The sequence below is a fragment of the Miscanthus floridulus genome, chromosome 8 (genome assembly GCF_019320115.1).
Source record: "Miscanthus floridulus cultivar M001 chromosome 8, ASM1932011v1, whole genome shotgun sequence".
NCBI lineage: Eukaryota > Viridiplantae > Streptophyta > Magnoliopsida > Poales > Poaceae > Miscanthus > Miscanthus floridulus.
The window spans coordinates 32,763,627-32,786,528 of record NC_089587.1 but is presented as its reverse complement, the minus strand read 5'-3'; the positions used below and the strand labels follow the sequence as shown (position 1 = coordinate 32,786,528).

General features: G+C 44.4%; 3 protein-coding genes and 2 non-coding genes across 7 annotated transcripts; 3 read left to right on the top strand and 2 right to left on the bottom strand.

Moving 5' to 3' along the window:
* The first annotated feature begins 295 nt into the window (after positions 1–295).
* Positions 296–492, top strand: LOC136478618 (U2 spliceosomal RNA). Its single transcript, XR_010764340.1, has one exon. It is a non-coding gene; the product is annotated as a U2 spliceosomal RNA (small nuclear RNA).
* A 434-nt stretch (positions 493–926) lies between these two features.
* On the bottom strand, positions 927–5,411 carry LOC136476136 (aspartate aminotransferase, mitochondrial-like). The gene is made up of 10 exons (XM_066473855.1): positions 5,108–5,411; positions 4,870–4,955; positions 4,354–4,560; positions 3,983–4,088; positions 3,542–3,646; positions 3,273–3,445; positions 2,659–2,818; positions 2,453–2,548; positions 1,590–1,684; positions 927–1,486 (listed from the first exon to the last, which is right to left on the bottom strand). Exons 1-10 carry the CDS (start codon positions 5,297–5,299, stop codon positions 1,414–1,416), a joined length of 1,293 nt encoding a protein of 430 aa, XP_066329952.1. The 5' UTR covers positions 5,300–5,411; the 3' UTR covers positions 927–1,413.
* A 7,172-nt stretch (positions 5,412–12,583) lies between these two features.
* Positions 12,584–13,944, top strand: LOC136471519 (probable LRR receptor-like serine/threonine-protein kinase At5g45780). The gene is made up of 3 exons (XM_066469249.1): positions 12,584–12,789; positions 12,975–13,366; positions 13,452–13,944. Exons 1-3 carry the CDS (start codon positions 12,720–12,722, stop codon positions 13,767–13,769), a joined length of 780 nt encoding a protein of 259 aa, XP_066325346.1. The 5' UTR covers positions 12,584–12,719; the 3' UTR covers positions 13,770–13,944.
* Positions 13,945–14,867: 923 nt separating this feature from the next.
* LOC136478654 (U2 spliceosomal RNA) lies at positions 14,868–15,064 on the top strand. Its single transcript, XR_010764373.1, has one exon. It is a non-coding gene; the product is annotated as a U2 spliceosomal RNA (small nuclear RNA).
* A 567-nt stretch (positions 15,065–15,631) lies between these two features.
* LOC136471518 (aspartate aminotransferase, mitochondrial-like) lies at positions 15,632–20,416 on the bottom strand. Of its 3 annotated transcripts, XM_066469247.1 has the most exons (11): positions 20,000–20,415; positions 19,763–19,848; positions 19,252–19,458; positions 18,879–18,984; positions 18,438–18,542; positions 18,169–18,341; positions 17,564–17,723; positions 17,358–17,453; positions 16,497–16,591; positions 16,317–16,389; positions 15,632–16,086 (listed from the first exon to the last, which is right to left on the bottom strand). In XM_066469247.1, the coding sequence occupies exons 1-10, from the start codon at positions 20,189–20,191 to the stop codon at positions 16,317–16,319; spliced, it is 1,293 nt and encodes a 430-aa protein (XP_066325344.1). In that variant the 5' UTR covers positions 20,192–20,415; the 3' UTR covers positions 15,632–16,086. The 3 variants fall into 3 exon arrangements, with proteins under 3 accessions (XP_066325344.1, XP_066325343.1, XP_066325345.1); XM_066469246.1 differs by lacking the exon at positions 15,632–16,086 and having other exon boundaries at positions 16,195–16,389; positions 20,000–20,413; XM_066469248.1 differs by lacking the exons at positions 15,632–16,086; positions 16,317–16,389; positions 16,497–16,591 and adding an exon at positions 16,599–17,262 and having other exon boundaries at positions 20,000–20,416.
* Between the last annotated feature and the right edge of the window lie 2,486 nt (positions 20,417–22,902).

Genomic DNA, 22,902 nt, shown 5'->3' with positions numbered 1-22,902 from the left:
GCAGTATAGGAGGCCGTGACCGTGAGAGACAGTCTGCTTGCGACATGCACGCACCCTCAGTTCGTCAGGCATGGGCCCTTTTACAGAAACGGCCCATGAGACTACAAACCTGGGCCGGCATAGGAGGGCTGAACATGTCAGCCGCAAACGGGAAATTAGCATTGGGCCCAAACAAGCGCGCCGCGCCCACGGGGCTAGTAGAGGCGGCGCAGCTGTTAGTCCCACATCGCCTGCTGAGCCGCGGAGGGGCGCGAGGCGCTCTACAAAAGAAGGCGAGGGTGCCCAGTTGGTGTTCATACCTTTCTCGGCCTTTTGGCTAAGATCAAGTGTAGTATCTGTTCTTATCAGTTTAATATCTGATATGTGGGCCATGTGCCCACTTCGATATTAAATTTATTTTTTGTGGGGGAGAGGTCGCAACAGTAGCTTGCTACTGGGCCTCTCGAGTGTCGCTTGGGCGTTGCACTACAGCCCAAGCCTGGCGCACCCCAACCAAAGCTAAATAAATTTTTTGATTGATCTGAGCATAGTTTAAATGTACACCCAATCCAAAGCTAATGTAAATATAAATGTTGACCCCAACCAAAGCTAATTTAGGTTTTTTATTGATATATGTGCAGAGTTTTAATGATTTGATTTGAGCCTCGCTTGGGCGATGTTCTACAGCCCCAATCATGCCCACCCAATCAATGCTAATTTAAATGTTTCGACTAAATATGAAGTTTGTCAATAACATAACGAAAAATGCAGATTCGCTTAGCAGGCACGCCTTAATTTACAACTCTAATCTTCAAAGTAAACTGAAACGCTGGACAAATCAGTTCTTAAATTTCGCACTATAAATTATGCTACAGCCTTTTGCAGCTGGTGTAACAATTGTCATGAAAGTCCGGAAAACAGAAAGTAGAAGAAACAGGATCAGTATGTAGCTCTCAAAACTGAAGTTTTACATTATGCTACAGCCTTCTGCTGCTGGTGAAACAATTGTCATGACAAGACCGGAAAACAGAAACTAGAAGAAACAGGATCTGTATATAGCTCTCAAAACTGAAGTTTTACATTATGCTACAGCCTTCTGAAGCTGGTGAAACAATTGTCATGACAAGACCAGAAAACAGAAACTAGAAGAAACAGGATCTGTATATAGCTCTCAAAACTGAAGTTTTACATTATGCTATATAGCCTTTTGCAGCTGGTGTAACAATTGTCATGACAAGACCGGGAGACAGAAAATAGAAGGAACAGGATCAGCATGTAGCTCTCAAAACTGAAGTTTTACATCTCTGGGTCTCCATGCATGTGGGACCAGTAGGCTGAACTTATTTCTCCAGGACCACCATGTTATTATGTCAGGAAAGAAAAAAAAAGGCACTTCAAAGCCCCATTTCATCGGCCAAAGGTAGGGACCGTAACTCAGTTTGGTTTGGTAACCTCATGAATCGCATTTGCCAAGTAAGCAACATTTCCTGTTGTTACACCAGCCATGCTGAAATTGGCACGGGAATGAAGTTAGATTCATTCTTCGGAAGGTATGAAGAAACAGATCAATGAATCAACGTGATGTAAAAAAAAAAAATCAGGAAGTGTACCTTATCCTCCCATTGCGTGTCATGTAAATGTGGTATTCATTTGTTAAGCGGTCAACTTGTTCAGGTGTCATCCCACTGTAGCAGAACATTCCGATCTATACAAAGACGCGTACCCTTTATTCAGATACAAATTCACCACGGCCACACAAGCCGTAAATTGAGTCTGACCTAATAAAAAAGGGTACTAAAACAAAATGCAGTGGCACGGGAAAAGACATGTTGCAAGGAGATCTATTGCTATCCAGTAAAGGTATCAGCAAATTCAGAAACACATGATGAGATTGGTCCTGGTTAGTTCAAAATATGATTGGCTGATGTACCGGCTCTTCGTTTGGAACTTCAAAAGTTTGGATATAGTCCTTCCATTGTACTTCTTTCCTAGAATATCGAACTAAACATTTTGATAGCTAATATGAATGAACAATTTTTGCTTCATGAAAATAGCAGTAATGGATTCCTCTTCATTCTAAAAAAAATACTTACATATCATCACAATTGCCACACATTCTGCTAGATGTCACTATAAAAATCAATGATCAAAGGGGTGTATCTCAGACTTATCTGTGTTCAAAGCATTAAGTAAAAAAGACACTAGATGCCCTTGTTTGTCATTATCTATTCCCAACTGTTAGTCCCAAGGTTGGCCAGCTCAAAGGGCCTTGTATTTTTTTTTTATTTACTAATCCAAACCACGCACCAAACTGAACTCCAACGACATTATGATACAAACAAGATAACCTCAGCCTTGGGATAACCAGCTGCTGGTCACTGTTGTAAACTGGAGAATATACATGCTACTCTAAATATCAATAACTATATTCAGATTTCAGAAACATGGAAGTGATTTCTCATAGTTGTATTACCTGATTAGTGATATGATCCCATGACAAAGGTGAACCTAGCTTTTCAAGATTTTCCTTAAGTGCCTTCCGCATGCCAATGATACGATCAGCCATACCCTGAAACAATCAGTAGGGTGTTGATAAAATTCTTCTGTATTCACTAACAATAGATTTAACCATCTAGCCATTTAAGCACATTAAGTACTTATGTAGGATTCACAATTTACCTTGACTTCTTTTAACCATAAACCCTTCAATTCTGGATCATTGAGGATTATAGAAACAACCAGTGCACCATGAACAGGTGGGTTGCTGTACATTGGTCTCGCGATCTGTTGCAGTTGGCTCTTGACAGCAACTGCTTGCATCTCATCCTCACACAGAATACTGCAATATTGGTAACAAGCACACATTATAGTGATTAGTGTACTACCATTATCTAAAAACTAAAAGTAATCACACAATAGACACTATTTGACCAAAAGTTTAAACAATGGAGCACCAATTATATTAAATATCATCCACTTAGCTACAGAGAGAATGCAATAAGGTGCACTCAAATTGGAAAAAAAAACAAGTCTTTCATTAAGTCTAAGTCTGCCCCCCCCCCCCCCCCCCTTCCCCCTTTTTTAGAATGCTCTATATCGTAAGAAATCCAACAACTCTTTCTCTCAGAAGCATAGAAAACCCCAATGAAGAATACTAAGAAATCCAACAGCTGTTATATTAGAAAACTAGCCACATGTCATTTCAAAAAATCACGCATGTCGGTATACTAAGAAGTACAGCAGGTGACAATGCTATATGTAAACAATAGCTAAGGCACTGGTCAACTAAATACCTCAGGCATCCTGCTCTCTGTCCATAAAGTCCCATATTCTTTGCGTATGACTGAGCACATCCAATTTGGTGTCCATCTTCAAGGAAAATTCGGATTGCCTTGGCATCTCTCTCTGGATCACCACTGGCAAACCCTTGGTATGCCATGTCAAAGAATGGAAAATGTTTCTTCACCTATAGAGGAACAAGAGTGAAATTTGATAGGTGTGGCTTGTACGAGTTCACAGGAAATGCTGTAACTTTTCTGTTCCCCAGTTCAGTTCCCCTTACCTTGAACTGATGGGATATTTCTCTCCATTGTTCCTCTGTAGGATCTACACCAGTAGGATTATGAGCACATGCATGAAGCAAAAAGAATGAACCGTCTGGAGCATTCTGCAGATGACAGAAAAAACATAAACAAAAGGAATTTCAGACATTCTCAGCACTCAGCAGAACAGAACGGATTCACTGAGCAGAAAATAGTCTCTCAGGGTTCCATTTCCAAATTTAAACTGACTGGGTATCTGTATTGTACCAAGAGAACTATAAATGCACAATGGAGAATACAAATTGCTACCAAAGTAACAAGCGGAGCTAAATTTGTAGCTGGTAGGACACGAGATTTAAGAATGAATCCATAAAAAGCTTAATACATACGGGAAGCAGCAAGAATGGAAGAACAAAAAGAAACAATATTGAACGTGTTAAAATGTTAAAGAAATGAACCACCTTGATGTCATTCATCAATCCTGAAAAATCAAGCCCTCTTGACTCTGGATGGTAGTATGTGAATGTCTTCTGTGGCACTTGAGCATCCCTCCAAATATTGTGATGGCTGGAGAAGTCCCCACATTATAAGCCAATATAAAGTCACAATGAAAGGTCAATGTTAACTCTGTAAAGAATCCTGGATGGCTAGTTGGCTACCATAGTCCATAGGTACACAGCAGGTAAACATAAGTTGAGATTAACTCTTCACCAAACGAATTGCAAGGGAGTGCAGTGCACACTCATCTCCATAGCCCTACTACTTCATTCCTTTTTTTTTCCTGTGAAGTAAACAAAATAACATTTGGTGTCACAGCAAGGTGTCAACTCACTTGGACCACGTTGGTGTTGGTATATAGATCTGCGAATCAGGCAAAAAACGCTTCTGGAAATCAGCAAAGAGACGGCAGGCACCAGTGTCTGAAAGAGCCTGCACCGCTGCTATCCTCTTATCTTTGATGAAGCCAGAATCCTCTCCGTACGCCAGCTTCAGTGACTCTTCAATCATCTTGATACTGCCTCCCATCGGAAGGTACTCCCTGAATTGCAAATTTAGCGGATATAATGGTCAGAACCCACGGCATCCTTACATTACTATACCTGAAGACTGCTTAGCATTAGCATGCCTAGGATGAGCAAAAATCAATTTCACGGTAAGGGGGGAAGCGGGGCAGTGCAAAAATCTAATCTAATACTAATAAGTAAGCTGAAGCTAAGCTACGCGGTGGATGGATCGAGCAACACGCAGCATCATTCCAAAGATGTCATTTTCGCCGGATCGCATGGAAATGGGGAGAAGAAAGTAATGCAGGGGGACCGGTCGCGAAGGAGGAGGGGAGATGTCTCACATGTTGAGGTTGCCCGCGATCCGGCGCTCGGCCTCGCGTACGCAGCTGAGCACGACGGGCTGGCCGTTGTCGTCCCGGTAGGCGCCCTGCGGCAGAAGAGCACCCGTCCGGTTCATCAGGATTCAGGAACGGAGGACAAAGCTAGAAAGCAAGATTCCGCACGACAGCGATCGACCGCGGGGGGAGAAGAGAAGAGAAGATCAGAGGTTCGCGGAGCGGAGCGGAGCAGATTACGTACGACGCCGACGTTGACTTTGTCGGGCGAGGGGTCGGCGAGGAAAGCCTCGGTGACGCCGAGGATGGGGTCCTTGGGCGCCGGCTCGACGTGGCCGAAGAGCGACGACGCCATCGCCCTCGCCGCCAGCAGCCTCGGCGGCAGCAGTGCCGGGCGCCGGGCCGCGGAGGAGGCCGCGAGGGAGAGCGTCGCCATGCCGCAGGCAGGGGCTACCTTCTTGTGCAGTTGTGCGGCGGCGGCAGAGAGGGAAACGGGCGGGGGAAGAAAGTTTTGCGCGCGAAGGCTGTGGCTGTGGCTGTGGCCTTTTGTCACTCAGGCATGTTTGGATAGGACCCTGCATGTGCTGTCTTGTTTGGTTGACGTCCTGGAGGTAGACAGAGGAACGGGGCAGCGTTTGGTTGATATGTTTCACGTGGCTTTTTGTAGGGTGACCAGGTCCAGGGAAGTTGGATTGGAGCCCAGGCAGTTGATTTCCTACTCCTACTCATAGGCAATTTGTAGTAGGCAGATTTCTCAGGATGTCAATCAAATAAATTACAGAAAGATTATATACAGGTGTCCGGTCCAAACATTTCAGAATCGGTCTTTATCCAAACATGCCCTCACTGCGCCGCTGGTTTTGCTTTGCACTGCACTAGACGAGCAGTAATAAAAGTGGACCGGTTTTGGCCTGCTGCGACGATTCGCTGCTGCGGCGGCCACTCGGCACCGCCGCTCTCGCCACTTGCCTCAAACAAACAGCCCAGGCCAGGACGCCAGGTCGCATCACCTCGAAGCGCGAGAGCCACCATTTTGGCCCTTGCCCGGTTGCCCGCCCCAACCGCCCTCCTAGCTCGCAACTGTCTCCGGCAACGTCACAAAATAACTTCATTTAGCACTACAGCTAAAAAAATTTAATATATATTTTTAGGAAAAAGTCTACTCTACCCCCTCAACTATGGAAGATGGTCTACATAACCCCCTCAACTATGAAACCGTCTGTTTTACCCCCTGAACTTTCCAAAACCGTCTAATTTACCCCCCTGGGCGGTTTTTCAGGGCGGTTTTGCTACAGTAACGGTGGGTTGCTACAGTAACAGCGGGTTTGCTACAGTGTCGCCAGTTTTGAATTTCTTTTTTTTTTGTTTATTTTCGTTGAATTTTTGAAAAATCATAGTAAATCATAGAAAAATCGTAAAATGAAAAATCTAATTTTATTGGACTCCACATGAGTAGATCTACACAGTGAATATATAATACGGTATATTTTAGTACAAATTTTTTTTGTAGCTTTAGATTAATTGGAAAATCCAATTTTGTCTGTAATTAATTGGAATAATTCATAGCTGCAGCTTCTATGGTCCAATTGTGGTGAAATTTTTATGGTACGCTAATTATTGTATGCTTGAACTATAGTAAAAATTTCGTACTCATTGGACTATGTATAACTTAGTTATAGATAAATTCTAATTAATTACAGACAAAATTGGATTTTCCAATTAATCTAAAGCTACAAAAAAAATTTGTACTAAAACATACCGTATTATATATTCACTGTGTAGATCTACTCATGTGGAGTCCAATAAAATTAGATTTTTCATTTTACGATTTTTCTATGATTTACTATGATTTTTCAAAAATTCAACGAAAATAAACAAAAAAAAGGAAATTCAAAACAGACGACACTGTAGCAAACACGCTGTTACTGTAGCAACCCGTCGTTACTGTAGCACAGCCGCCCTGAAAACCGCCCAGGGGGTAAATTAGACGATTTTGGAAAGTTCAGGGGGTAAAACAGACGGTTTCATAGTTGAGGGGGTTATGTAGACCATCTTCCATAGTTGAGGGGGTGGAGTAGACTTTTTCCTATATTTTTATCTTCTCCAACAAAAAAAACTAAAAATAAACCATTTCTATAAATAAGTCTTTCGAAGAAAGGATACTCATAGGTCTCACATACAGGTACTCCGTTGGAGGTCGAGGACACAGTCTAAGGGTATCCGCACCGCAACAGTAAAAGTTAGATATGAGTTCCAAGTCAACCTCCTCAATAATGTTAGCTTTAGCAATAGCTCATAGCATGATTAGATCCGCATTACACTCCCACGTATTCTTGGAATATATATATGATCCTAACTCTTGATTAAGAGTTATCATTTCTTTCTCTTATGTTAAAATATGAAAAAAAAAATAGAGCTAGCTTATGAGTCACCTACTGCGGATGTCCTAAAAGCTCGTCATTGGCTTCAACAGGCTCCACTGCACCTTACAAATCTTCTCTATAATAAAATAATGTAGGAATCCTGCATAAAAAAGTGGACCCATGGATCAGGCCACGTCGTCCAATAACCCGCTAGCTGTAGGATCGAGCCGACCCATCACGTGAACTGTCCGATACAAATGTTAGCGGGTCTCTCACCCATTAAACCAAAAACCGAGTGCTCGAGGAATTGTGCATCAAAAAACGTACAAGAGGATCGGGCCACGTCGTCCAATAAACCGCTAACCATAAGATCGAGCCAGCTCGTCACGTGAACCGACTGAACCGACCGATACAAATGTTAGTGGGTTCGTCACCCATTAAACCGGGAAACCAAACACTCGTGCATATTTGTGAGGCCACCCGAGGTACGAGCTCATCAGCCATCCCCCCCGGAGAGTCATCGAGAAGGTGATGGCCCCTGGTTGCAACCATGGAGGCGGTCGTCCCGCACCCTCCTCCTAGCCACACTAGGAGAGCAATCGCCCGTGCCATGGAGCCGCCCTACACCGAGCGACTGCTGGGAGAGCAGTCACGGATCAATGCATACCCACAGCCGTTGACACCGTCGCTTGGCTTATGATCCGTCCGTGATCAGATCCTTATTCCATCGCATTGGAGCGTGACCCACTTGTGTCGAGGCGAACATCATCGTCGCTTCAGCGTATGAACCGTCTGGTCATAGGGCATGGTCACCGTCGCGTTGCAGTACGATCCACCCATGATGATCCTTTAGTCGGTGTCGGGTTACTAAACGATTCGGCGGTGATGCACTATTAGCCCCTGCCGCATCAGACGAATAGTGGTGGTGATGGCCGTCTGCTTCACCGAAGGCGAGTGGTACGGCGGTGATGACAAAACATACAACGGCCCTAATATCCGACGGTGATAGAATTGCATCCGGTTTTTATAATGTATTTACTAATTCAGCTAGGCCTTAATAACTTTCTCAACACACATCATTCAGATATAATCATTACGCATCATTCATCATGTCCACAACGAAGAGTACTTGTTATAATAATAGTGCTCGACACTAACATAACAACTGTGTCAACTGATGAATTAACACAGGCGGTACATATATAGCATAATAAAGGTTCTGCTCTCTACAGACTTATGTAACTAAAACGAGGTAGATGTGCTCCGCTCCTTCTGATTGGCACTCCTTGATCAGCTTGGCAGCTAATGCAGCATGGAACCCCTCTTCTTTCTCCCATACCCATTGCATGAAAATCGTTCAAAAGCACAGAGACTCCAAAACATGCACAATGTAAAGCAGTAGAATTAATAATATTTAACATACCATTGAATTAGTTACTATACCAAAATTGGACTATATATAGACTCAAAACATCTCCCTACTTGAACAAAGACTTGTCCTAACAAAAAAATACAACATATACACATTTACTGCTCTGTCAATGACTCCATAAACAAGGGAACATAAGGTAGATAGTGAGGTCCATTCAAATAAATACTCTAGGTACTTTTAGGATAGCGGACGACCCAAGCAGAGAGGACATGAACTTTTCTGCGGCTCATGTCATATGCCATCAGTGTTCTGTCATCCCCAATAAGGAAAATCAAATTCCATTCTAGGTGAACTGCAATTACTCTGTAGTCCGCATTGGTAGCCTCAGAACCGAGTCCAATATTGTTCAGTCCAAATAGCTGCAGCGTGTTCACCGTATGCTTCATTGTTCATTTACTAGTACCATAGTCTTCAAGGAGATTGAAAGGTCAGAAGTATTGAAAATATAAGCAGTACATAGACACAACTAACCCTGATCTCCATGGATGGACATTGCATGACCTGGTAGCCTAAGAATTTTCCTCCATGTCTTTCCCTCTATATCAACAGCAATTATGTGGGACACCTCCAGCATGTGCATAAAGCCATTAAGAAACACAGTTCCTGAAAATTTGCATACTAGAATATCCTCTCCCTATTCAGATTCTTTACACATCCATGCTTCAATTTTGGATGAGTAGATGCTGACAACTAACACCCTAGGCGACCTTACCCACAGTTCTACCACATGGAAGTGCGAGGAGATTGTGGGATTGAGCCCCAAGCGAGCTGAACCATAACAAAGGTTGCTATGCGGCAGTACCACTAATTTTCTAGTTACCGGATTGCAGACAATATAGCAAAGCCCAACGCACTAGCAGAGGAAGAGGCCTCTGCAGCAATCTGAGATGACTAAATCCTGAACGGGGAAGGGCAAGAAGGAAAAGGAGGGATATTCACCGATGAAGCTGGTGAATCGGCGTTTGTCTTTCTAGTTGCCATACATGAATCCGGCGACAAACTGGGGCAGCTCCTTATGGTGCTCAGATTCGGAGATGAGGCGGTACCAGGAGCGATACACACTTGCAGCTGCACAAGGTGCGAGCGGTGAGGTGGTGGAGGATAAGGACCAAGACATCATCTATGAGGATGTCTACTTCATTCCTCCTGTTGGTGGCCTCCTCCTCCATCTTGACTAGGATGTGGTGGAGCAGGGTCAGCAATGGAAGCTGGCATCGCTTTCACCTGAATTAGAGTAGGAGCACCTACGAGGGATGTGCTCATGAGCTTCTTAATGATCAGATGGAAGCTTGATTCGTACTCAGATGAGATAAGAGGGGAATAAAAAGCCAAGAAACATAGATAAGGGAAGTGCAAGAAAGCATTACCCTTGTCTTTGGATCTTGCGGCAGTGAGCTCGAGCGGCCACGGCGGTGATGAGTATCAGCCTGGATCACCGGTGGATCTGTGCGGGTATGCCGGTGAGGCATACCGGTGCGGAGCACTAGCTTGTCTACGGTGAGTGGCGGTTTACACGCCTGATGAGTAGGTGAGGAATAACAACACTTGAGGTGGAGACGGACAGGGTGGTGGCTAGGTGGGTAGCTGTCTTTGTAAGCTAACTACAAATGAGCCAAAAATTCTAAAAACGCGCGGGAGTCTCACGCTGGCTTGCAAATTTTGACAATATCGGCGATGAAGGGTACTGGCGGTGGTGATTGGGTCTTAAAGAAGATGGTACGTAGCACCTAACGATGGGCGTGTCATACAAAAACTGAACGTTGGAAAGGAACAAAATATTATGAACATTATTTTTGTAGGTTACAGCAAGAAGATGTTAGCACCTAACGACGAATAGCGGTGGTGATACAGTTTTTTCAGCGATGCTTATATTCGACGTTGACATAATTGTACATTGTAATTCAGCTAGGCTTTAGTAGCTTACTGAACACACAGCGTTCTTTTTACAATAACAATGGACGCTAACATGATAAAGTTCGTCAGCTAATGTTGCATAATAAAGGTACTGATCTCTACAATAACAATGGACGTGATTACAAAGCCGTACCATATGGCGGTTTGCACATACAAACCAACACCCCACCAACATCACAGTGAGGTAACAGTGTTCAAAATCAACAAAAGACATTTTTTCGATTAACTCTGTTACACTTTTCATTCACTAGACGTACAATAACAAGGATCTATCAACAACTACAGTATGATGACAAAAACCTTGGCTCTGTTCTTCAATACTACTTCAGTAGTACTTTTCAGCAAACGAACAATATTTTTCTCACAACAAATCAACATAAGCCAAATTTTAGCGATGACCGTAGGTTTATCCCCGCACCGAGCGATAGACATCTCATGAAGCGTAAAAGCCGGATGAAGGCGTAACTAACCGTCACCGCGCCTCCAAATCTTCGCCACAAGAAGGGATGACGCCTGGAAGAAGCTTGGGGAAGAACCACCTCATGGAACTCCCTCTACATCCGAGAGGATGAGGAACCCCGCAAGGAGCCTTGCCCGCGCCGTCTTCGTCAACGTCGAGGAGGAACGTATGCCACGACGTCGAGAGATCCCTGGTCGAGATCTGTGGGCTCAAAAGGTTTCCTGACAATATCAAGGCACCCTCCGCCCTCCAGCATTTCCTATAGATATTCTAACCTGGAAGTCTCCCGCACGCCGACCATCAACGAGCCTAGCCACCCTGTCATCAGGCGACCCAGGGCACCGAAGATGGTATTGTTCTTCCCCATCTCTTCGCGGTACTTCCTCTAACACCCAAGACGAACGACCACCAGTAGGCCGCTGCAGAACCCGATCTTGAAAGCCTTCTCTCAGCAACGGCGGAGCCGCTGAAGTACACCATGAACCATGGTGGACGAAAGGAGTTGCTGCTCTCTCACTCAGTCTAATGCTAAGGGACTTGGAGGGAGAGGAGGGAAGGGGAGGGGCGAGAGACTTAGTGCACCCAGACTCGACTTAAATAGGCCAACCTTGAAGATGCACCTAAACTCAATGCAGTTTAAGATGCGTGATCTAGGGAGCACGCATCAGGGAGGACGAGGTATACGATAGTTCCCGGCGTAACAAGTGGTGGGATGGTGTTGGAAGTTGGGACATTTAACACTCACCTTGAAGATGCACCCAAACTCAGTGCAATTAAGATGCGTGAACTAGGGAACACGTATCAGGGAAGACGAGGTATACAATGGTTCTTGGATTAACAAATGCTAGGGACGGTGTTGGAAGTTGGGATGACATTCGGCACTCATGCACGCTTCTCTGAGTTTTGGGCTTCTTGTGCATCTTACTACCTCCGTCCCCAAAAAAGACTTATTATGAAAATATATTCTGTCATTAATCTATTGATATTTATTTTGGATTATAAATGTTAGTATTTTCTGTGTAATTTTGGTTAAAGTTGAAATCCCTTGACTCCCCGGGAAGCGAGAATTGCATTCTTTTTAGGACGGAGGGAGTAACAAATTTTGGTGTGAACACATGCCCCCTAATCTCGCGCGTAACTCGATGAGCCCATTATAGAGGTCCCCTGCGGTTATAAATTTGGAGGCAAGGCGAAGTAGAGGGAATACACTTGTGTTCATTTGTTGTTCTGTGATTTTTTTCTTCGTTTTCTCCTTCCAGTCTTCTTCTGAATAATGGCTCACAGCAAGCGTCCAGGGTGGAAACTCTAAAAGCCGCGGATGGCGCTTGCCTTTTGCTTCTGCTGGTAATTATCCAAGCCTATGTAGTATGCTCTCTTTACAGGTTAAATATACATGATTTGACGTTTTTGTTTGTTTGTAGATCAAGATCTAGAATTTGAATTGGGTCACGTGAAGCATTTCTCATTTCATGACCTGCAAAGTGCAACGGACAATTTTAATTCGAAGAATATATTAGGTCAAGGAGGTTTTGGCATTGTGTATAAAGGCTGTTTGAGAAATGGAACTTTAGTGGCAGTGAAGAGATTGAAAGATCCTGATGTTACCGGTGAAGTCCAATTTCAAACAGAAGTTGAGTTGATTGGCCTCGCTGTGCACAGGAATCTCTTGCGTCTGTATGGATTTTGCATGACCTCGAAAGAACGGTTGCTTGTATATCCATACATGCCAAATGGCAGTGTTGCTGACCGCTTGAGAGGTAACTCAATTGTCTACAACATTTCAATGTTATTTAAGTCTACAATTGGCATTCTGTGCAAGTCCTTCGCATTCCTTGTAAATATTTTGCCTAATACTATGTGTTTTGGTTGGTTCTTTGCCACGGTCATATCATCTGTTTATATATCCTTATCACTTTGTAATATATGGGGTTGCAATTTTCAGATTACCGTAATGGAAAACCATCTCTTGATTGGAGTAAACGCATGCGGATTGCTCTTGGCGCTGCCAGGGGGTTACTCTACCTTCATGAACAATGCAATCCTAAGATCATTCACAGGGATGTCAAAGCTGCAAACATATTGCTTGATCAAAGTTTTGAAGCAATCGTTGGGGATTTTGGATTGGCAAAACTTCTTGACCGTCAGGAATCACATGTTACTACTGCAGTTCGGGGCACTATTGGGCATATTGCTCCTGAGTATCTCTCAACTGGACAGTCCTCAGAGAAGACTGATGTTTATGGGTTTGGTATTCTCCTGTTGGAACTGATTACTGGTCCTAAAACCTTGAGCAATGGACATGGCCAGTCTCAGAAAGGCATGATTCTAGATTGGGTAAACTTCTGTGCACTTATTTACGTACTATTTACTGTATTTCAACCCCACGCTGCACAGATTTGACACCTGTGTTCCTCTTCAGGTTAGGGAGCTAAAGGAGGAAAAGAAACTGGATAAGCTGGTCGACAGGGATCTCAGAGATTCATTTGATATTCTCGAGCTGGAATGTTCAGTCGATGTGATCATCCAATGTACACAGACGAACCCTATACTGCGGCCTAAGATGTCAGAAGTTCTGCACGCTCTTGAAGCTAACGTCACGCTGGCGGAAAGCAGCGCTGAGTTGAATAGGGAACCTCTTCCTAATGGCGTACCTTACAGTTTCTCTATAAGACACGAGGACCCACATGATTCGTCGTCCTTCATAATAGAGCCAATTGAGCTATCTGGTCCCAGATGACAGCTGCTGTCGGTCTGGTTGGAGCGAAAAGAAACAGAAAAACGGTAAAATTGTACAAAACATGTATATCCTGGATGTAGTTCTACTTGGAAAGAGTTTGTTGGGTGTTGAAGCACCGTACAGATCATTTTGAACATGGAGCTGGGGTGGCCATGATGGTTATTTTGTCGCATGATCCATCAAGTTCAAAGCTATAGTTTTACCCCCTAGCTTTGTTTTTACATTGCATCTGCCACCCATAAGCCGGTCATCGTGCCGTGACATGTTCGAAATATTCATGGAGGTGGTTTAATTTCTCCAACAAACACTTTCACTGTGATAGGTATAAACAATTTTAGCTACGTTGAGATCTACAGAGTTTTCAATCCACAATTTGGTAATATTTCCACCAGAAAATTGCTGGAAAAATTGTGCACTCTATACAAATACGTCAGTTCTAAGTTCTCATTGCCAGTTGCAGTAAGGCCCCGTTTAGTTCCTCCTAAAACCCAAAAATTTTTACGCAGTATCTATCACATCGAATCTTGCGGCACATGCATGGAGTACTAAATGTAGACGAAAAAAAAAACTAATTGTACAGTTGGGTGAGAAATCGCGAGACGAAACTTTTAAACCTAATTAGTCCATAATTAGACACTAATTAACAAATATAAACGAAAGTGCTACAGTACCCAAAATCAAAAAATTTTCGGATCTAAACGGGGCCTAACTTGACCTCAGTTCATAGTGCTGTACTGCTGTCTTCTTGAGGCAAGCTCTCCTTTTTTTTTTTCTGAGAAAGAAAAAAAAGCAGTATAGGAGGCCGTGACCGTGAGAGACAGTCTGCTTGCGACATGCACCCTCAGTTCGTCACGCATGGGCCCTTTTACAGCAACGGCCCATGAGACTACAAACCTGGGCCGGCATAGGAGGGCTGAACATGTCAGCCGCAAACGGGAAATTAGCATTGGGCCCAAACAAGCGCGCCGCGCCCACGGGGGAGCTCCAGACCGCGGGGCGAGTAGAGGCGGCGCAGCTGTTAGTCCCACATCGCCTGCTGAGCCGCGGAGGGGCGCGAGGCGCTCTACAAAAGAAGGCGAGGGTGCCCGGTTGGTGTTCATACCTTTCTCGGCCTTTTGGCTAAGATCAAGTGTAGTATCTGTTCTTATCAGTTTAATATCTGATATGTGGGCCATGCGCCCACTTCGATATTAAATTTATTTTTTGTGGCGGAGAGGTTGCAACAGTAGCTTGCTACTGGGCCTCTCGAGTGTCGCTTGGGCGTTGCACTACAGCCCAAGCCTGGCGCACCCCAACCAAAGCTAAATAAAACTTTTGATTGATCTGAGCAGAGTTTAAATGTTCACCCCATCCAAAGCTAATGTAAATATTTGATGACTGATATGTGAAATGAGCAAAATTGCACCCCAATCAAAGATAACTGTTGTAAAAAAAAAGCTAACCAAAATTAAAATTTTGGATTGATCTGAGCAGAATTTAAATGTTCACCCCAACCAAAGCTAATTTAGTTTTTTTATTGATATATGTGCAGAGTTTTAATGATTTGATTTGAGCCTCGCTTGGTCGATGTTCTACAGCCCCAAGCATGCCCCACCCAATCAATGCTAATTTAAATGTTTCGACTAAATATGAAGGTTGTCAATAGCATAACGAAAAATGCAGATTCGCTTAGCAGGCACGCCTTAATTTACGACTCTAATCTTCAAAACAACTGAAACGCTGGACAAATCAGTTCTTAAATTTCGCACTATAAATTATGCTACAGCCTTTTGCAGCTGGTGTAACGATTGTCATGAAAGACCGGAAAACAGAAAGTAGAAGAAACAGGATCAGTATGCAGCTCTCAAAACTGAAGTTTTACATTATGCTACAGCCTTGCAGCTGGTGAAACAATTGTCATGACAAGACCGGAAAACAGAAACTAGAAGAAACAGGATCGTATATAGCTCTCAAAACTGAAGTTTTACATTATGCTACAGCCTTCTGAAGCTGGTGAAACAATTGTCATGACAAGACCAGAAAACAGAAACTAGAAGAAACAGGATCTGTATATAGCTCTCAAAACTGAAGTTTTTACATTATGCTATATAGCCTTTTGCAGCTGGTGTAACAATTGTCATGACAAGACCGGGAGACAGAAAATAGAAGGAACAGGATCAGCATGTAGCTCTCAAAACTGAAGTTTTACATCTCTGGGTCTCCATGCATGTGGGACCAGCAGGCTGAACTTATTTCTCCAGGGACCCTTCTGTGTGGAATCTTGACCATTATGGACTTGGTACAATCTCTTCCATTCCTCAGCAGCAGTGAGGTGAGGCTGCTAGCGAAACAAAGATAGAGGGATGGGAGCATGAATGTCTGATGGTTGTAGTGGAATCATGGCTCATCCCAGAATAGATAGAGAGAATGTGTTACGAAATGGTCTCCATGCATGTGGGACCAGTAGGCTGAACTTATTTCTCCAGGACCACCATGTTATTATGTCAGGAAAGAAAAAAAAAGGCACTTCAAAGCCCCATTTCATCGGCCAAAGGTAGGGACCGTAACTCAGTTTGGTTTGGTAACCTCATGAATCGCATTTGCCAAGTAAGCAACATTTCCTGTTGTTACACCAGCCATGCTGAAATTGGCACGGGAATGAAGTTAGATTCATTCTTCGGAAGGTATGAAGAAACAGATCAATGAATCAACGTGATGTAAAAAAAAAAAAAAAATCAGGAAGTGTACCTTATCCTCCCATTGCGTGTCATGTAAATGTGGTATTCATTTGTTAAGCGGTCAACTTGTTCAGGTGTCATCCCACTGTAGCAGAACATTCCGATCTATACAAAGACACGTACCCTTTATTCAGATACAAATTCACCACGGCCACACAAGCCGTAAATTGAGTCTGACCTAATAAAAAAGGGTACTGAAACAAAATGCAGTGGCACGGGAAAAGACATGTTGCAAGGAGATCTATTGCTATCCAGTAAAGGTATCAGCAAATTCAGAAACACATGATGAGATTGGTCCTGGTTAGTTCAAAATATGATTGGCTGATGTACCGGCTCTTCGTTTGGAACTTCAAAAGTTTGGATATAGTCCTTCCATTGTACTTCTTTCCTAGAATATCGAACTAAACATTTTGATAGCTAATATGAATGAACAATTTTTGCTTCATGAAAATAGCAGTAATGGATTCCTCTTCATTCTAAAAAAAATACTTACATATCATCACAATTGCCACACATTCTGCTAGATGTCACTATAAAAATCAATGATCAAAGGGGTGTATCTCAGACTTATCTGTGCTCAAAGCATTAAGTAAAAAAGACACTAGATGCCCTTGTTTGTCATTATCTATTCCCAACTGTTAGTCCCAAGGTTGGCCAGCTCAAAGGGCCTTGTATTTTTTTTATTTACTAATCCAAACCACGCACCAAACTGAACTCCAACGACATTATGATACAAACCAGATAACCTCAGCCTTGGGATAACCAGCTGCGGGTCACTGTTGTAAACTGGAGAATATACATGTTACTCTAAATATCAATAACTATATTCAGATTTCAGAAACATGGAAGTGATTTCTCATAGTTGTATTACCTGATTAGTGATATGATCCCATGACAAAGGTGAACCTAGCTTTTCAAGATTTTCCTTAAGTGCCTTCCGCATGCCAATGATACGATCAGCCATACCCTGAAACAATCAGTAGGGTGTTGATAAAATTCTTCTGTATTCACTAACAATAGATTTAACCATCTAGCCATTTAAGCACATTAAGTACTTATGTAGGATTCACAATTTACCTTGACTTCTTTTAACCATAAACCCTTCAATTCTGGATCATTGAGGATTATAGAAACAACCAGTGCACCATGAACAGGTGGGTTGCTGTACATTGGTCTCGCGATCTGTTGCAGTTGGCTCTTGACAGCAACTGCTTGCATCTCATCCTCACACAGAATACTGCAATATTGGTAACAAGCACACATTATAGTGATTAGTGTACTACCATTATCTAAAAACTAAAAGTAATCACACAATAGACACTATTTGACCAAAAGTTTAAACAATGGAGCACCAATTATATTAAATATCATCCACTTAGCTACAGAGAGAATGCAATAAGGTGCACTCAAATTGGAAAAAAAACAAGTCTTTCATTAAGTCTAAGTCTGCCCCCCCCCTTCCCCCTTTCTTTAGAATGCTCTATATCGTAAGAAATCCAACAACTCTTTCTCTCAGAAGCATAGAAAACCCCAATGAAGAATACTAAGAAATCCAACAGCTGTTATATTAGAGAACTAGCCACATGTCATTTCAAAAAATCACGCATGTCGGTATACTAAGAAGTACAGCAGGTGACAATGCTATATGTAAACAATAGCTAAGGCACTGGTCAACTAAATACCTCAGGCATCCTGCTCTCTGTCCATAAAGTCCCATATTCTTTGCGTATGACTGAGCACATCCAATTTGGTGTCCATCTTCAAGGAAAATTCGGATTGCCTTGGCATCTCTCTCTGGATCACCACTGGCAAACCCTTGGTATGCCATGTCAAAGAATGGAAAATGTTTCTTCACCTATAGAGGAACAAGAGTGAAATTTGATAGGTGTGGCTTGTAGGAGTTCACAGGAAATGCTGTAACTTTTCTGTTCCCCAGTTCAGTTCCCCTTACCTTGAACTGATGGGATATTTCTCTCCATTGTTCCTCTGTAGGATCTACACCAGTAGGATTATGAGCACATGCATGAAGCAAAAAGAATGAACCGTCTGGAGCATTCTGCAGATGACAGAAAAAACATAAACAAAAGGAATTTCAGACATTCTCAGCACTCAGCAGAACAGAACGGATTCACTGAGCAGAAAATAGTCTCTCAGGGTTCCATTTCCAAATTTAAACTGACTGGGTATCTGTATTGTACCAAGAGAACTATAAATGCACAATGGAGAATACAAATTGCTACCAAAGTAACAAGCGGAGCTAAATTTGTAGCTGGTAGGACACGAGATTTAAGAATGAATCCATAAAAAGCTTAATACATACGGGAAGCAGCAAGAATGGAAGAACAAAAAGAAACAATATTGAACGTGTTAAAATGTTAAAGAAATGAACCACCTTGATGTCATTCATCAATCCTGAAAAATCAAGCCCTCTTGACTCTGGATGGTAGTATGTGAATGTCTTCTGTGGCACTTGAGCATCCCTCCAAATATTGTGATGGCTGGAGAAGTCCCCACATTATAAGCCAATATAAAGTCACAATGAAAGGTCAATGTTAACTCTGTAAAGAATCCTGGATGGCTAGTTGGCTACCATGGTCCATAGGTACATAGCAGGTAAACATAAGTTGAGATCAACTCTTCGCCAAACGAATTGCAAGGGAGTGCAGTGCACACTCATCTCCATAGCCCTACTACCTCATTCCTTCTTTTTTTTCCTGTGAAGTAAACAAAATAACATTTGGTGTCACAGCAAGGTGTCAACTCACTTGGACCACGTTGGTGTTGGTATGTAGATCTGCGAATCAGGCAAAAAACGCTTCTGGAAATCAGCAAAGAGCCGGCAGGCACCAGTGCCTGAAAGAGCCTGCACCGCTGCTATCCTCTTATCTTTGATGAAGCCAGAATCCTCTCCGTACGCCAGCTTCAGTGACTCTTCAATCATCTTGATACTGCCTCCCATCGGAAGGTACTCCCTGAATTGCAAATTTAGCGGATATAATGGTCAGAACCCACGGCATCCTTACATTACTAAACCTGAAGACTGCTTAGCATTAGCATGCCTAGGATGAGCAAAAATCAATTTCACGGTAAGGGGGGAAGCGGGGCAGTGCAAAAATCTAATACTAATAAGTAAGCTGAAGCCAAGCTACGCGGTGGATGGATCGAGCAACACGCAGCATCATTCCAAAGATGTCATTTTCGCCGGATCGCATGGAAATGGGGAGAAGAAAGCAATGCAGGGGGACCTGTCGCGAAGGAGGAGGGGAGATGTCTCACATGTTGAGGTTGCCCGCGATCCGGCGCTCGGCCTCGCGCACGCAGCTGAGCACGACGGGCTGGCCGTTGTCGTCCCGGTAGGCGCCCTGCGGCAGAAGAGCACCCGTCCCGTTCATCAGGATTCAGGAACGGAGGACAAAGCTAGAAAGCAAGATTCCGCACGACAGCCAGCGATCAACCGCGGGGGGAGAAGAGAAGAGAAGATCAGAGGTTCGCGGAGCGGAGCAGATTACGTACGACGCCGACGTTGACTTTGTCGGGCAAGGGGTCGGCGAGGAAAGCCTCGGTGACGCCGAGGATGGGGTCCTTGGGCGCCGGCTCGACGTGGCCGAAGAGCGACGTCGCCATCGCCCTCGCCGCCAGCAGCCTCGGCGGCAGCAGTGCCGGGCGCCGGGCCGCGGAGGAGGCCGCGAGGGAGAGCGTCGCCATGCCGCAGGCAGGGGCTACCTTCTTGTGCGGCGGCGGCAGAGAGGGAAACGGGCGGGGGAGGAAAGTTGGGGGGGGGGGTCACTCACTGGTCACTGCGCTGCTGGTTTTGCTTTGCACTGCACTAGACGAGCAGCAGTAAAAGTGGACCGGTTTTGGCCTGCTGCAACGGTGCTGCGGCGGCCACTCGGCACCGCCCACCGCCGCTCTCGCCACTTGCCTCAAACAAACAGCCCAGGCCAGGACGCCAGGTCGCATCACCTCGAAGCGCGAGAGCCGCCATTTTGGCCCTTGCCCGGTTGCCCGCCCCAACCGCCCTCCTAGCTTGCAACTATCTCCGACAACGTCGCAAAATAACTTCATTTAGCGCTACAGATAAAAAAAATTTAATACCTATTTTTATCTTCTCTAACAAAAAAACCTAAAAATAAACTATTTCTATAAATAAGTCTTTAGGAGAGAGGATACTCATGGGTCTCACATATAGATACTCCGTTGAAGTCAACCTCCTCAATAATGTTAACTTTACTAATGGTTCATAGCATGATTAGACCCGCATTACACTCCCACGTATTCTTGGAATATACATATGACCGTAACTCTTGATCAAGAGTTAGCATTTCTTTCTCTTCTATTAAATATGAAAAAATATTTAGAGCTAGCTTATGAATTAAGCCATTGCGGATGTCCTAAAAGCTCATCATCGGCTTCAACAGGCTCCACTGCACCTTATGAATCTTCTCTATAATAAAATAATGTAGGAATCCTACATAAAAAGGTGGGTCCATGGATCAGGCCACATCATTCAATAACCCGCTAGCTATAGGATCGAGCCGGCCCATCACGTGAATTGTCCAATACGAATGTTAGCGGGTCTCTCACCCACTAAACCGAAAACCGGACGCTCGAGGAATTATGCATAAAAAAGCGTACAGGTGGATCGGGCCACGTCGTCCAATAAACCACTAACCATAAGCTCTCTGTTCGTTTGGATTTGTTTGACTTATAAATCGTACTTTTTCAGTCAACAAACAGTATTTTTCTCTCACACCAAATCAGTTATCAGTACTTTCAGCCATGACTTATCAATCAAACAAGCGCAAAGCCAGCTCGTCACGTGAACTCGTGCATATTTGTGAGGCCACTCGATGTAGAGCTCATCAGCCATCCCCCCTGGTTGCAACCACGGAGGCGGTCGTCCCGCACCCTCCTCCCAGCCGCGTTGGGAGAGCAGTCGCTCGTGCCATGGAGCCGCCCTGCATCGAGGGCCCAGCAAACCTGCGTCCGAAAAGTCAAGTGTGCCCGGGGGCTGGCTGCGCACGTGCCCTCCACCCTGCTGATGTTGCGCCAGCCCTTCGTCCAAACGCAACCATGAATACATATCATCTACCTGACCAGGCATTTTTTTTCTATCAACAACAGGCAACTTACGGACACATGAAAAGCCCAGACAACTTATTCAGGATTGTATCCAAATATGCCACAAAAGCATTGGTGTCGACCGCCTGGTCTTCTGCGTCTAATCCCCATTTCTTCGTGAGCATGTTTTTTTGCCTGGATCTCAGGCTTTGCTACTCTCTTCTTGCTCTTCATCGTGAGGCGACTACTCCTGTGGACCCACACAGGCCCATCTCTAGAATGGAGGCAGATTCGGTGACTTTGCTCTAGCAAGTGACGGCGTGACTTACCACCTCGCATCCATTCTCCAAATATGAATGCATGTGAACCGATCACAGTGGGAACTGCTGGTGGTACTTTATGTCTGTTTCATCACCAACAGGATCTAGTGCCACGGTAATCCATCCCCCACTGCAGTACGCCGTTTACATTCGAATTATTGGGCAAACCATTCCACTCCCGGCCGGCTTTAATACCAGCCGAACAAGCCAGAGCGTGGTCGAACCAAACAAAACACGCAATCAATTATTCTCTTTCCATTCCCGCGAAGGAATGATTCCATTTGTGTTGACATTACCACTGTGTAACTAAACAACGCCTAAGATCCAATGGCTCCCAAGCACCTCATCAAAAAAGAGGCTCCCAAACAAAAGTGAGTAGACAATTGTTTTTTTTTCAGCAGGAAAGGCGGAGGGCTCGAGTGATTAGTCTTCACTTACCTTCGTTCGTCACTTCATGGCGCCCTGCCGCCCTTGGCTATCGCAACGACGAGCCACTGCCAGAGGAGAGGGAGACAACCCGCCCTTCACTACTATACTCACCTTTCACAGCTGCGTCGTAACCCACATCGCAGTCCAATTTTGGCCTCGGCGGTAAGTTGTCGGCAGTGATACTCATAGCTCTCACTGTCGCTATCTGAGACCGTCAGCGGTGTACACTACACCGCCGTATTGGCTTATCATCCGTCCGTGATAAGGTCCTTACTTCCATCGCGTTGGAGCATGACCCCACGTGTGGGTATCCACTGACACCGCCACATGACTTATGATCCGTCCGTGATCAAATCCTTATTCCATCGCATTGGAGCGTGACCCACCTGTGTCGAGGCGAACATCACCGTCGCTTCAGTGTATGATCCGTCTGGTCATAGGGCATTGTCACCGTAGCGTTGCAGTACGATCCACCCGTGATGATCCTTTAGTCGGTGTCGGGTTACTAAACGATTTGGCGGTGATGCACTATTGGCTCCTGCCGCATCAGACGAATAGTGGTGGTGATGGTCGTCTGCTTCACCGAAGGCGAGTGGTACGGCGGTG